The sequence below is a fragment of the Puntigrus tetrazona genome, chromosome 7 (genome assembly GCF_018831695.1).
Source record: "Puntigrus tetrazona isolate hp1 chromosome 7, ASM1883169v1, whole genome shotgun sequence".
Classification (NCBI taxonomy): Eukaryota; Metazoa; Chordata; class Actinopteri; order Cypriniformes; family Cyprinidae; genus Puntigrus; species Puntigrus tetrazona.
Window position 1 is genome coordinate 16,103,551 of NC_056705.1, and position 14,939 is coordinate 16,118,489.

The 14,939-nt window shown below is 35.6% G+C and overlaps 1 protein-coding gene and 1 long non-coding RNA gene across 5 annotated transcripts in view; one reads left to right on the plus strand and one right to left on the minus strand.

The window, feature by feature from the left end:
- Nucleotides 1-14,939, plus strand: part of tub (TUB bipartite transcription factor) — a 61,350-nt gene that overhangs the window by 40,097 nt on the left and 6,314 nt on the right. For 3 of the 4 annotated variants that reach the window (XM_043245224.1, XM_043245225.1, XM_043245226.1), the window contains exons 3-6: nucleotides 2,722-2,884; nucleotides 8,017-8,157; nucleotides 12,514-12,690; nucleotides 13,263-13,384. In XM_043245224.1, the coding sequence (XP_043101159.1) occupies nucleotides 2,722-2,884; nucleotides 8,017-8,157; nucleotides 12,514-12,690; nucleotides 13,263-13,384 (603 nt within the window). The remainder of the gene's footprint in view (nucleotides 1-2,721; nucleotides 2,885-8,016; nucleotides 8,158-12,513; nucleotides 12,691-13,262; nucleotides 13,385-14,939) is intronic. The other variant, XM_043245227.1, reaches the window with a different exon arrangement.
- On the minus strand, nucleotides 5,061-8,002 carry LOC122349251. Its single transcript, XR_006251434.1, has 3 exons — nucleotides 7,409-8,002; nucleotides 5,947-6,223; nucleotides 5,061-5,659 (listed from the first exon to the last, which is right to left on the minus strand). It is a non-coding gene; the product is annotated as an uncharacterized LOC122349251 (long non-coding RNA).

The window sequence follows — 14,939 nt, forward strand, 5'->3', positions numbered from 1 at the left end:
AGTTTTATGAAGAATCGACACAGTGCGTGCACTCCAAGTGGTCCTTTATGTGACTCTGTTCCACTGTTGTTCTAGCTCAAACGTTTCCAAGGTTTAAACATTATTTCAGTGCTCGTCTTCTCATTTTGACTTTGTTACTTATTCTTGTTATGGATGAACCTTATTCATTGATGGAGAGCAGAACCGGTGCCTAAAGTTCGTTTTTTGCTTTGTGAGGAGTTGAATGTCTTCGTTAGAGCAAATGTCTTAGACTGACTTGTCAGACTACTTGGGGTCAGTTAGACCTCAGAGATTTCTCAAGGGAAAATTATAGAATGGAAATTCTGTGAGCCATGAAGCTGAGTGGTTGAGACAGATCACCATTTAGTTGCCCTATTTAGATAAACATGGTTTTTGAACGCTATATCTCTTATTTTCACTGAAGCTGCATTAGTTTGAACAGTAATCGGGAAATATGATTGCAATTTGAAGTAACCTTCATATTTGTTTTTTTATGAAATGTATTCCTGTGATGGAAAAGCTACATTTAAACAGCCATCACTCCAGTATTAAAGTGTTGGTTTACCCAAAACTGAAAAAACTAAACCCGTATGACCTTTGTTCATGTTCGGAACGCAAGTTAAGATTAGTTTAATTAAATCCAAGCGCTCTCTGACCCTCCATAGAGAACAAGGGAACTACCACGATCAAGGCCAAGAAACGTAGCAATCGTCAAATTCTCCCAAACTGTTCACTAAGCTTACCGTTAAATTTCATGCCATATAATCACAAACGAAATCTCACAACAAATGTGTAATAATTGTTGTTTCTTTTGCTCAGATAGGCTTATAAAAAGGTTTCTCAGGTGAGATCAGGTGGTTCTAGGTGCACTTCTCAGAATGCTGATTGTTTCAACTGTTTCAACCAGAACTTTTAATAGCAGATGCAGTGGTGTGCTGACTTTATAAATTAGCGATTGGCTAAATTATTCAGAAGACGGGCCATGTTAAGCGTTGCATTCAGAGTGACACGTCTTAGGTATTCTTTGATATCAAAATCAAATATTTTCTAAATACTGAGTAAATGGTGACTATGAGACGTCTTCCATCAGCAAAGAGGACTGCTAAACTTTCGTCATTACAAAAAAGGTTAGTAAAATAGCCAAATGTAAAGAAAAATGACAAATTCACATTCTTTACTCTCCAATGAATATGTTTTCAATTAGATACCTACATAGTTAGTAATTATACAACAGTTCCCTTGTGTTTTACACTTTCCACTGACTTTGAAGGGGTAATGTTTATGATTTAAAGGCCCGTTCAGACCAAGCATAACGATATTAGTGTCTTTACCGGTGAAGCACTCACGCATCTTATCGCTTTAAGTTCTCAAGCTTGTGTTTGTATCGTCATCAGCTGGGAATTTTTTTTTTATTATTCCAACAATATTGTTCTGTGCCTTTATCGTTATAGTTGTGGTGTAGACTCTGCTATTTTTTAATATTGAAAATGATTTTTAGAACTATATCTTTATTGTTATCATGCTTGATGTGAACAGGCCTTAACTGTACATGACTTTTAATGTACTTATTAATGGATCTGTTTTTAAAGTTACTTACCAACTGTCATACAAAAATAAAATATAACATATACTGTTATTGCTGACTAGTGTTACTTATCTGAATTCAGTCTGCTATATGAGTTGTGTAAAACATGGATAAGATTTATTTCTTTGTTTATTTAACTGTTCATTTGTTGTCACTGAATGCTTGTATATGTTAATACATTTATTTTCCTAATGTGAAATGCTGTGGGTTAAAGTTTCATGGATTTGATTGCTATCTTCTGTTTAAAGTCAACGACGAGGTTCGCTTTACTCAAGGCAATCTCTTCTCTCTCTCTCTCTGTCTTTCTTCATTACAAAAAAGATGTTAAATTGATTTCCAGGGTGGGTCTGCAACATTATCAGTATTGAAAACTGTGCTACATAATATTCAGTGTTGAGTAAAAAGATCAAAATAACAGCATTATTTGATTTTTGTGTCACATTATGTCTTTATTGTATTATAACTTACATAAGGAGTAATACAAAGTAAAATTAATTACATTATACAATATTACATTATTATGATTATTATTACATTTCTTTAGTGTATCAGTTCAGGTTTTCAAAACATGCTCCAGATGCTTTCACATCAGCAGGATCCTTCTGTGGTTAAGTTTTTGATATTGGAAGATTTGCATTATTTATATAGAAACATTACAAAGGAAACTGCATCCCTGGGGTTGAAACATGCAGTGCATATTGTCCTTATCTCTAGCTATGTTTTTTTTTTTTCAAATTATGAAAACAAGCTGAAGCAGAAGCACAGAAATACAGAAGCAGTGCCGTGTACAATGAAGAACATTTCAATAGTGAAAATTCATGCTGTAATACTGCAGTAATTTTAACAGCTTTTTTTGTTGAGCCTCAGGGATGCTTTTTCGTGAGATTCTCTCATAAATATATTTTGTGAGAGATATTCGTTTCCACATTTTATTTTACCATTGGTTTCATGTCAGATACATGGATTAAAGAAAAAACAGATGAGGTTATGTGTAATCACTGATTTTCTCTTCATATTTCATACTGTATCTACTAAGCACTAAATTTGTTCAAAACCGCTTTGAAATGCTGTACTGTAATGTACACTGGCTGCACACTAAAGATCGCATGCATGTGTCTTTTTATGTGTGTTTGTAGCGAGCATTATTGGAACAGAAGCAGAAAAAGAAGCGTCAGGAGCCCCTGATGGTGCAGTCTAATCTGGACGGGCGGTCTCGAGTGCGCAGGACCCGGCAGTCGGAGGAACAGGCTCCCCTTGTAGAGAGCTACCTCAGCGGCAACAGCAGCACCATCTATCACGGTACAAAATACAGTTCAAAGCCACATAATATCTTAATATTTCAAATAACCATAATGCCACAGAGACTCAAGGGTCACGTCCACTCTCGAGGCCATGAGACGTTATTCCAAGCTGTCATTATGCTGACATGCCAATATCGACCCAAGCTGCTCAAACAGAGAGGCTCACAAAGGCTGGTGATTGAAAATGGAAATGCTTGTTTGCTGATTGTTCGGCAAACAATGCTGCCATTCTTCACACTGCCAGCGGGACTGGCTTGAGTTACTCTATTGATCTCTGTCCCAGACTGCTCAGTGTTAGATAAACCCTTCCTACAGTGTCAATGCCGACCTCAATCATCTATATTAAAACATTTGCTAGTGTCAGGGGTCTTTCCTCTGAGCTATGAGAAGCCTTCATTTTGGCCAACATTATTTTTAGCCTTTCTTGCTGAATTGCCATGCTATGTTTCTGTTTGGCATTATGGCTAAGCTGTACACAATGAAATAGCAGAATAACACAGGCAATAACGTTTTGTGTTTATATGTGTGTTATAAATCTACATGATAGTGTTGAATGACTTCTTATGTGGTTGGCTGATGTATCAGTGTTTCCTATGATTAAAGATAAAGCTCTCTCCTGCTGTTTGTAGCTATGAGAATGAAGATATATTTTTTACATATTTAGTTTTTTTGACATTTTTGCTGTCACACCATTGGACACAGTCCAATTTTTATTTGTTAATTACCCATATTCCTTGTTAATTTAAAGCTCTTTGCACCATATTCTTTATATAATACTTTTGAAAAATATATTAATATTTTGAATTAGCTTCTTATTGAATATTTTACATGATCAGTTTTTTAAATGTTTTTGCTAACTTCAATTATTTCAGTTTTAGTCATTTTAATACTTGATGGATTGCAAATTAAACAATTTTTTTTATTTCAATAAATTGTCACAGCTTTATCAGATTTATTTTACTCAAACAGGTTTTTAATAGTTTTAGTTTTATAGTCTTTGAATGCTTATGACATATCAATGCTTTTGACAGTGTTCTGTCTGTGTCAGACGTTTAGAAGAATTGGTAGGAGTTTTTGAATAGTTTTTTACATTTTTCTTACATAGTTCTTACATTTTTTTTCAGTTATCATTGCCACACATTCTGTCAATAGAGTTTAATTGGTACCGAAACCAGAACATTTCCATAAATCATCATTCATTTGATGTTGATGATTTGACACCTGTGCTGTGGGACTGTTATTTTCCTAACAGGCTTGTGTTGTGTTATGAAAGAGAGGAATGTCTGTTGATACTAGCGGTATACAGTATTATGAATAATTTACCCTGTTCCCTTCAGTGTTGTGCTGTCTCATCAATGAGAGAGCACCTTTGGCGCTCATCCAGAATGAGCTGCAGTGAATTGTAGCTGTAGTTGATTACACCGTGCATGCTATTTCCTCTTTGTACATTTGTGTTTATCAGCCCTATTTGACGATACGAAGTGGCATATATACTGTACCTCATGTGCATTTGCAAAGAATATTTAGCTGCATAAAGGCACATATGCTAAATGCATTTACACGAAGCAGTGTTATTGCATAAAATGATAATTGAATGACATGACACTAAATTCATCAAAATGTCATAATTTTGTCAGGAAAGCTAAATAATGTGTAATTGTCAGGTTTGGTCATTTGTATGGATTAGACACAATGCATGGGAATTGCACTATAGTTTTATTTTTCTAAAACAATAATCATTCAGTATATTTAATCAACTGTCTCACACTTCATGACTACACTCTAAAAACAAAAAGGTTCTATATAGCGTTTTTTTGGTTCGTAATCATAGGGGACGAATTTGAATGCTATCTAGCATCTTTGTCAAATGGTGCTATGTAGAACCATAAGAGATACCATTTATTGCACTTTATTGCACGTTGGCTTGCTTTTTTTTGTACTACATAGCACATATTCTTAAAAATGGGAAGCATAATAGCACATTTGTGAACATGTGTTACACAGAACCATTAGTTATACCATAAATGACTACCATAGATGAGCCAGTATGCTTCTAAATGATGCTTTTACTTAAGATGAATGACAACTAACCAGTTCTTACCAAATTGCATCTTCAAAGTATCAAATTCCTGTACTAAATGCTTACCGAGAAACAAAATACATCCCACTTTCAAAACCTTTTAAATTATTTATTTCAGATGCCGATAAAATGTGTCTACAAGCCAGGGAATAAACATACAGCATCACAATTTTAGGATTAATTGTTGTTTTACAAAGTAATGATAAAAGCTTGAATTATGTAATCTTTTATGCACTGTAATCAAGTTTCAACTATTTTGACTACTTTTTGAGTTAAACTACTGAAAAAGAATAGCACACAACCACTTGTAAAGTACGGCAGTGTCTTTCCTTCTTTTACTTTCAACAGCGTATTAGCATTTTTTGTAAGGCCATCAGGATTTACAAAAAAATGATAGAAACCACAACTAGACCTGATAGAGGGCCAGAAATAGACAATGTTGACTTACCAAGACAGGAAGTAGTGTAAATTTGTGATTGAATGTTCTGTGTAGGGACACAGTCAGTCACATAGAGCTCATGAGTAGAGTTGAGAACCACTGCTTTAGGACACTGCATTTCAGAACATAAACACAGGAGGGGTCCCAGTGCTGTTGAGATGTCCTCGCTCTCCTCTGTGATCAACTGTCCCTCCAACGTGAACACCGCATGGGATGATCTTCCCTACAGCCTTAATCTTAGGTGTTGTAATGGGCTGGTTTGAGAATGGCCCCCGTGAAGAGGGGAGAATAGCATTAACCATCTTTTCATATTTATTTTCAAGGCAAACCATATAAGTAAAATTTTAAATACTGTCATACAATTGCTCAAATGCTTTTTGGCCACGAACTGAAATAAACTATTTTTCTCTTAAATTTATTAGCATAGCAAATTTAAAAACTAATATTTGCATTAAAATCACTTGAATAACAACACGTGCAATAAATGTAGTGCTTTGATTAGATTGTTTTTCACATACTGTAGTCATTTTTCAGGGCTCACCTCAACTTCAAACGGCCACCGGGGTCCTCCTGAAACAGAGCAGGCAAGACTCTAGGCTTTTAAACAACAGAATCTCATTAGTTTAACATAACATGGTGGATACATTTTTGGTACGTTCATTACTGTGTGTAAAACAGATAAATGCAGGAAAGAAGACCGGTATGATCTCAGGCAGATAGGTAGGGTGTCAGTCAGTAGTAACGATTTAAATATCTGTTTTCAGTCTTCCATCTTCATAGTCATCAACCATGCACCTGAACTTCGCCTTCAGGAGACTCTGCAAAACAGAGAGCTGTGTGAGAATTTCTCGGTCCATATCAACACTGGCATGGTTTCGTAGATCTGAAAGGAGCTTATGTTAAGAGGAAGACGTGTTAAAATATAGTCATAACTCATAAAAGTAAGAAGGCAATTAACACCCTACTGTACTAAGCATGTTAGACAGTGTAAAACACAGGAATTCATATAAAGTCTCCTCTGTGCTATATTTTGACACAAAATTTGTTTATAGCATTTACTATAGCATTTTATCAGCGCCATCCTTTCTTTGAGGAGCTCTACATTTTGATTAAACTTCCTCCTTCCTTCATTACACACAGATGTTCCATGATGCTTTGTTATTTTCTTTGGGTAGTGTACTTGTAAAATGTGGGCCATCAAAAAAAAAAAAACCTTAGAAAATCATTAGTCGAGGGCAGCCCTACTAGTACAGACTTAGGATTATTATTATTAGGCATGTGACAAATATTAACATTATGTTATGCATGACAATCACTAATTTTACATATGGAAATGTTGTTTACCCATGTCTGTTATGTGTCCTAAAATGTTAACAAGAGCTCTTGTCATCCAACTTGACAGTGTACAGATACTGATGGTTGTGTAACAACATTAGGAATTATTTACCAAAAAATGTCATTCCTCTGTTTTGATGAACACAAAACAAATTGTTTAAAAAAAGCACACACAAGAACTTGTTAAAAGTAGCCTTGCATAAGTCATGTGTCATGACTTGACAAATTCACACAAAAAAAAACTTAATGTACAAGCTTCATAATATGATATAATATGATATTTGATCATTAGACATTCAAGAACCAATGACTTGTATTACTATTTTAAAATTTGGGGGAGTTCATTTGTCAACAAAAGCATAGTGAATAAGGGAACGTTAGAACACTTACTTTAGGTGTCTTGTTGAAAATAATTATTTTATTTTGTGTTCATTAAATAAAAAAAGACTGCATATTGTCATGCAGTTAATGTTCTGCAATAACAAAAATGTAAGTGAGGTATTTAAATATATTTTTTTAGAGTGCATAGTCTCTATGTATAAATAAAATGCCTTCCATAAGTGTTTTAATGATGAAATCTTACTTAAGATTTGATAATGATTATGCCCTATAATTTAAATGACAATGTCAGCCTTTGAGGGGTTTCATTGAGAGCAGCCTTTACTCACCTGTGATTCTCTCAAAGCATGAATAACAAAACGAAACTCATTGTTTAACTCCTTTTGCGTCACTCTCTTTTCAAAAACAGCAAGGCAATGTGCCAATGTCTCTCTCTATAACTAAACCATTGATCACCTTTCTCTCAGTCTGACAGGCTCATGTCTTTATGCCTTTTCAGGGTTAGTGATGTACTATAGCTATCGACAAGCATCAAACAAGATATGACAAGATATGCACTTCCGTGAGTCCTCCCAGATCTGTTGTTTAAGAAAGCACAGCAGTTCATGGCCTTGAAGGACAGTTAAAAGAAGACTGTGAGAAGGAAAGAATTTTGATTTCGCAGTTGTTCTGACAGCCATCGAATCCCCTTCAATTAAAATAGCATCCGGAGGTGTAGCGGAGCAGTGGGATATTTTGTTTTTTTGTTTTTTTGTGCTTGTTGTCGTCTTCTGTGTGTATGCTGAAAACGTAAGCTTTGTTTCTGCTTTGTGTCTTTGCTAACTCTATTTCTTCTCCTCATTCACTTTAACCCTTTTCTTTATTTTCCTTTTGTTTTTGTATTCTCCGACACTATCTTCTCTGCTCCTGCTGCCTCGTCTTCCACTTCCTTGTTTAGTACAAGAAGCGGAACAGGAAGAAGTTGAAGTTAAAGCTGTAGCAGAGGTTCAGGCCCCTCGCTCGACTAAAAAAACCAAGCCGCCTACCTCCACTCCTCAGACTGGCAGCGCCAAGAAGGAGAAAAAGGGCAAGCACAAAGGTCAGCTGAGCAGCCTGTTAACCATCAGGCCCAGCATGTGCACGAAAATCTCTGTCTGTGTGTGTGTGTGTGTGTGTGTATCTGTGTGTGTGAAGGACATTTGTGTCATCCAGTGATTCAGTTCGTGTCGTGATCAGCATTACCTGCGCTGCACAGAGGAAAAGATTGAGGGTGTTCACATGCGTCACAACAGCATGAAAAAGGATTCGTTTTTCATTCGTTAACATACACTACTGTACAAAAGAATCAGTAAGATTTATTTATTTATTTATTGAAAGATTTTTCTAAATTATTCGGCAAGGACACGATTTTTTATCATGAAGTTACAGTAAAGACTACCATGTTACACACAAACGCACATATACTATATTTTTTACTATTTGTACAGTATTTTTTGATTAAATAAATGCAGCGTTCTGAGCATAAAGACACTTCTTTCTAGTAAATTCGATTTTTCTAAGGTTTTTATATTGATTTCACAACTGCCTAAATATTACAACAATGTGAGTTAGCATTTTTTATTATTTTTAGAGTTGCTTAATTGTTATAGTACAGTTTGACTGTGACTTAAAGGCATAGTTTACCCAAAAACTTTAGTTGTGTTATCAATGACATCCTCATGTCATTTCATACCTGTAGGACTATCTTTCTTCTGTAAAAGAAAAAAAAAAGATGTTACAAAATTATTAAGGTTTATTTGCTTTCCAAGTGGAAAATAATAAAGTACTAAAAAGCTTATAATTGAAGTCAAACAGCAGCTACTGTAATTGGCCATCTCTCATGCTTAAACTACCTCAGCTATATACAATCATCTTATGTCTCAACATTTTTAAATGTTTTTGTATTTCATTTCCCCTCATCTAAATCCATCTCCCTGTGGGAGCATGTCGAAGATTTTCACCACTTTCTCTGTCAATGACAGTGTGGTACAAGGGCCTTAATGAACGTGGCCCTGGAGAGGAACCAAACCGCTGTTCTACTGCCAATCTTTTCTCAAGGTATAATGAAATCCCCTCTAATACTGCTTAGGAGCAGCTGCGGTCTGCCTGCCAAGAGCGGCGTTGAGACGACCTACTGCCGCCGTCATCAATACAAGACACAAACAGTCATGAAATAGACAAATAAACGTATGAGCTCGATTCATCAAGTGGTGGCAGTAGTGATGCTTTTAGCTCAACGTCAGCGCCATAATGACGCACACAAGGGAGCATTCGGATTTCTTGGGGGCGAAAACATTTATTTCTCGCTTTTCGTTTGCTGAAAGTATGACTTTTAGTGGAGTAGCTGACAAGGATATAAACTAGCTCACAATTTAATAAAAGAGTAAAGTTGAGTTTAATAGAGTGCTGCAGTGATGACGTATTTTTGTAGACCGACCCGAAAACACAGAATTAGCCACTGATAAAAAGCCTATAGGGTTTTCCCTTTGCATTTGTATTACTGTCTAAAATAAGCTGCGTGACCAACTAATGTTTACATTTTGTTTATCAAGATAATCGTCACAAATGATGAATGCTATAATTTTTGTAATTATATGATTTATGAGATTTGATTCTGCTTTACGGTATATATTCAAAATCTAAGTTTTAATTAGAATGGCTTGCAAGACCTTGAATGTAAATACAATGAGAGTATAAAAGCGAAATAGTAAGTAGATAATTGTTCCTGTTCCAGGTGATCACATTTAAAGGGATATATCACCAATATGTTTTTGTTTTCTTCATGCACAAAGTAACTTCATAAAATTATGGTTGGACCACTGATTACACGTTTTTCACCAGTGTCCAAAACAGGTCTTACAGTTTTGAATCGACATGAAGAGGAGTAATTATTGACAGAATTTTCGATTTCGATAAACTATCCATTTAATGTCTCCACCGACCTCTTTACCAACCATTAAGCCACTTGTTAGTAGCCACCTTTTTCAAGTAAAATCTTTTTTTTTTTTATTAAATGCTTTTTGTTATTATCGTGAATGTGCAAACATCTTGACCTTATTTCAAGTTTTTAACTAAAACCTCACTCCAAAATATGTGTTGAATTATTCCTGCGGCACTCTATAATGTGACAAATGAGCTACACTTCATCTAAATATACATATTTTTTGTACATTAAATAAAAACACGTCAAACGTATATATAAACTTGAACAATAAACTCAGAGTTACAATTACTCGTCGATATTATTGAATTGTGTGTCAGCTGTGATCTCGATGTGGGAAAACAAGACGGTAGTCGTTCAGAAATTTCTCAGACCGTAGAGACAGTGGTCACGTCTTTTTCACAGAACGCAAAATTCTTGACTTGATTCTCGACTAGCTCAATGACAAGACAGAGAAAGGTAAATAACTTATAAAATGTTCTAATAAAATGAGCAGTTGCAAGGCATATGTACTTTTTTCAGTGTAGATTTGACTCTATCAAGCTAAATTTGATGATTGCTTTCTTTTGTTTGATTTTACAAACAACAGCTATAGATGCGACTTGGAAGAATAAAAAGACAGTAAGTCAGAAATGACTAAAAAGAAAACCAAATTTTCCAGCAGCTGTGCTGCGCGTCTGAAAACAGCTATTTCTTCACTTATTGCTCTTTTATTACGCCTCTGCTCGTCGTCTTCTGAGACTGCGACAACTGAACCATCATTACCTCCCCCACACTCGTGTAGTGGCCCTCGACACAGGGTATGGTGCTCTATACACAACATAATCAACAAAAACAGATCTGTGACTCTCAATTGATGATTTCAAATCAGCCATGCTATATCTGGACCCAAAGCTTAGAAAACTGCTGCAAATGTCTTGTTCATTTTATGGAGACTATTCTCAATCGATCAATAATCTCTGTCTCTCTTGCTTTTTTTCCTCTGATGATTACTTACCTCGTTAAGGAGCCCCATCACAGGTCACTTTAACTTCAGTGACAATCATAGTCTAAATGCAATACTGATTTTTGTGCAATCACGAGCACTAATGCCTCTCGGCCATCTAGTCAGAACTAATTTTCTGACATTGTTCATCCCTGGAGGGGGAAAAAAGGGTCTAGATAGCTATAATGGCTTGATTTGGCCTGGTTGGATGCATGGAGGGAGGGTAGCTATAATCTGGACAGCTGCGTGTAGCTGTGTTCGACTGGGACAACGTGTTCTTTCGCTGATAGTGACTAATTGGATGAAATACAAAACCCAGGCTGACATAAGAGCATCTGTAAATAGACAACAACAAATTCTTGAAACCCCAAGGGCGCTTAAAAGCAACAGCACATGCAAAGTCCTTTGAGAAGTTCTATATTGCATACACTGCCAGCCAAAAGTTAGAAATGATTTTTAAAGTTATTAAAAGAAGTGTCTTATGCTTTCCAAGGCTGCATTTAATTTATTAAAATACAGTAAAATTAATATTGTGAAATATTATTGCAATTAAAAATGATTAATAAAGGTATGTTCAGGAGCCATTACTCATTACTCAGTCAGAAATTATTTTAATATGCTGATTTAAAAAAAAAAAAAAAAAAAAAAATCAGTACTTCAATCCAGCAAGGATGCATTTAATGGATTAAAAGTGACAGTAAAGTAATTTATAATGTTTCAAAACATTTCTGTTTTTTCTCTTAATCAAAGAATGCAGAAAATATTAAGTAGCAAAAACTGTTTTCAGCACTGATGATAATAACCATTATTAACAACTGAACAACAAATCAGCCTGTTAGAATGATTTCTGAAGGATCATGTGATACCGAAGACTAAAGTAAAGTGACTTGCTGTCACAGGAATAAATGACACTGTAAAATATTTTCACACTATTGCTGTGGATTATGTTGGATTTTTTGATCAAATAAATGCGGCCTTGGTGACATCACCAACACGAATGATAACTATGAAGATAACAATAAAGATTCTCCACACCAGCACACCAATATCATCTGTTTATTCTAAACGCACATGCGTCTGCCACTTTAAATTCTCAAGTCAATATGTTTGTATCATTAAGATTTTTTTATTTTTTGAATTGTTCTGAAAATGATTCCAAGATATAATTTCTCTGTGCCTTTATTGTTATTGCTGCTGGGACTATATTCTTTAATACTGAAAACTGTTTTAAAACTACATCTTTATTGTTATCTTTATGCTTATCGTGCATTTAAAAATCCAAATAATTTTAGACATTTGACTGGTAGTGTTTGTGTCACAAAGGATCATCAGTTAGACTCTAACACTGCAGAGGGATTCATTCACTCATTAAGATTTGAATGTCTGTCTCCATATTTCCATGAACGTCATTATTCTGTGACACCAGCGTGGATGCAGGACGGTTGACGTAGTGGAGTTAACAGTGTTACTGTGTTGTGGTGGTACCACAGGAATTGATGGGCCCGCTGCCTTCCAGGATGAGGGTCAGGAGCTGGGCAACCAGATTCAGATCCTGACAGTGGGCCACTCACCTGCCCAGGAGAGCGAGGCAGAGGGCCAGGGTGAGGCAGTGGGCAGCACACAGTCACAGGGCAAACAGGACCTACGGGTCACCATGCTGAAGAAAGGTACACCAGCGAAAGTCCTCAGAGTAACGCAAACGAGAGCGGAGAGAGAGAGACAGATGGAGAGACCCCTACGATCTTAAGCCATGCAGATTTGCAGATTGTTCCTCAGTATTACTGATCACTTAACATGTATCATCATCTGGCGACTAACACTTTGAGATCTACTTACATGCTATAGCATTCAGATTCAGTGTCTGCCTCTCTCTCCTCCTTCCGTGACACATTTGGATTAGATTATGTCTTTACTGTCTGCATGACTTACTAGAACTGGTTTGAGCCGATCTGGACTGAGGACAAGCATTTTGTCCAACATTTTGCATCCCTTTTCTGCTAATTTGTTGAACAGATTAAAAGAGTGAAGTTTGTTTTTATTTTACATCCAAATGTACTCAGTTTGTTGCGTCTGCTAAATTTCATGCCGTATGCCCTTGGCATCATAGCTCAGTTATTTGCAGTGTTATTTGCACTGCATAATGCCTCCATGTTTGCTTTATGCCTGCTGCTGTTCTCTCCTCATGTTGTGCTATCGACACACTGTTTGATTTGCACCTCAATATTTTTCTTGTTCAAAGGAATCTCCAGTAGCATGAACTTCGATGAAGATGATGATGAAGACGATTTGGTCAGCTCTAGTTCATCTCAGCTTAACAGCAACACAAGACCTGGATCCGCCACCAGCAAGAAGTCCAGCAAGGTAGACTACTTTCTGTAATTAAGCTGATATTGCACTTTTACAAATGCAGACAGCATGGAGGGAAACAATTCATGGTTACCATAGTTACTTATTCATTGCTATAGGGAGATTGAAGAGAGACACTGTATTTAATATACCATTTAAATAATGAAGTAGTTTTTTTTTTTATTAAGGATGTATTAAAATGATGACAGTAAAGACTTACAGTGTTAAAAATGATTTCAACGTTGGCGTTCAACAAACATCAGATCAGCATATTAGACTTTCAGAAGTATAATGTGACACAGAAAACTGGATTAATGACTTCTGACAATTCATCTTATAATTCAGGTTGTATTTTAAATTGTAATAATATTTCTCGATGTTACTGTTTTTATATTTTTGAATAAATAAATGTGACTTTGATGACCATAAGAGACCTTAAAAAAGTTTAATATCTAGTCAAATAGGAGTGTATTTTGTAGTGGTTGTAGAAAAATGTGTGTGGTTTTTGTCTTTATTAAATAAATAATTCATTAAATGGGAGTAAAATTAAATTGGACTACACACATATGTGACTCTGGACATCTGTACAGATAGAATATAATAAAGATTCAAATAATTTCTTTATGGGGTTGCAATACAAACATCAAAATATATAAAAGTTGTGATAGGTCACCCTTAATATGTGACAATTTTCTTAAGTATTTAACAGAGGGTCACTGTTCCATACAATAGGGGGTCCTTGGCTTGCAGAAGGTTAAAGATCCTTTATTAGATGCAGTTTTGCACCAATAAGGTTCTGACTTATATTTTTTGCTTATTCCCCAACTAACAGTTTTGCACAGTGCTGGTAAAGGTCACTTCTTGTTCGTTCCTATCTATTCTGAATCTATCCTGTGTATGCTGAAATTTGAATGTCGACTGCTATTTTAAGCAACCTACGTGTGTTAGCTCCAAATGTGATCTCCTCAGTGTCCTGTTGTGTTACATGTACAACGATGACACAAGCGGTCTGTCTATTGTCATGCTAAGATGTATTCCCTTGTGTCTACCTTGGCACAAAGCCCGCAATGCTGGAAATGGAGGGTCATGGTCCTGTTGTTTCCTATGGCAACAGTGAAATGATTACTTTCTTAAAATAACTTGATGGAAACCGTGCCTGTTTGAAACCCCTGCTCTTAGCACCGTCTCACTGGTGATCACAATGCACACTGTTTTGTGGGCGGAAAAAAATTTATTAGTAGATAAGCCAATAGGAAAAATACTTGTGTGACCATAATACTTAATCAATCTTAACTGTATTTTTTTCATGCGTTTTATTAATTGAGATGCTACTTGGACATTTTCAAGGTTTAAAAGGATTTATTTCTCAGACTGCAAAAAAAAAAAAAGAATTAAACTAAAATTTATAAACTTAAAGAAACGGTGACCACTTATATCTTTCTCGTATTTTTCACTTTTGCATATACATGCAAAAATAAATAAATAAATACATTTTTGCATGTCATTTGTCGGTTCTCCAAGTTATTCCAGTAAACTAAAGTCTGGCTGTTATTTATTTGGTTGTGTGGTG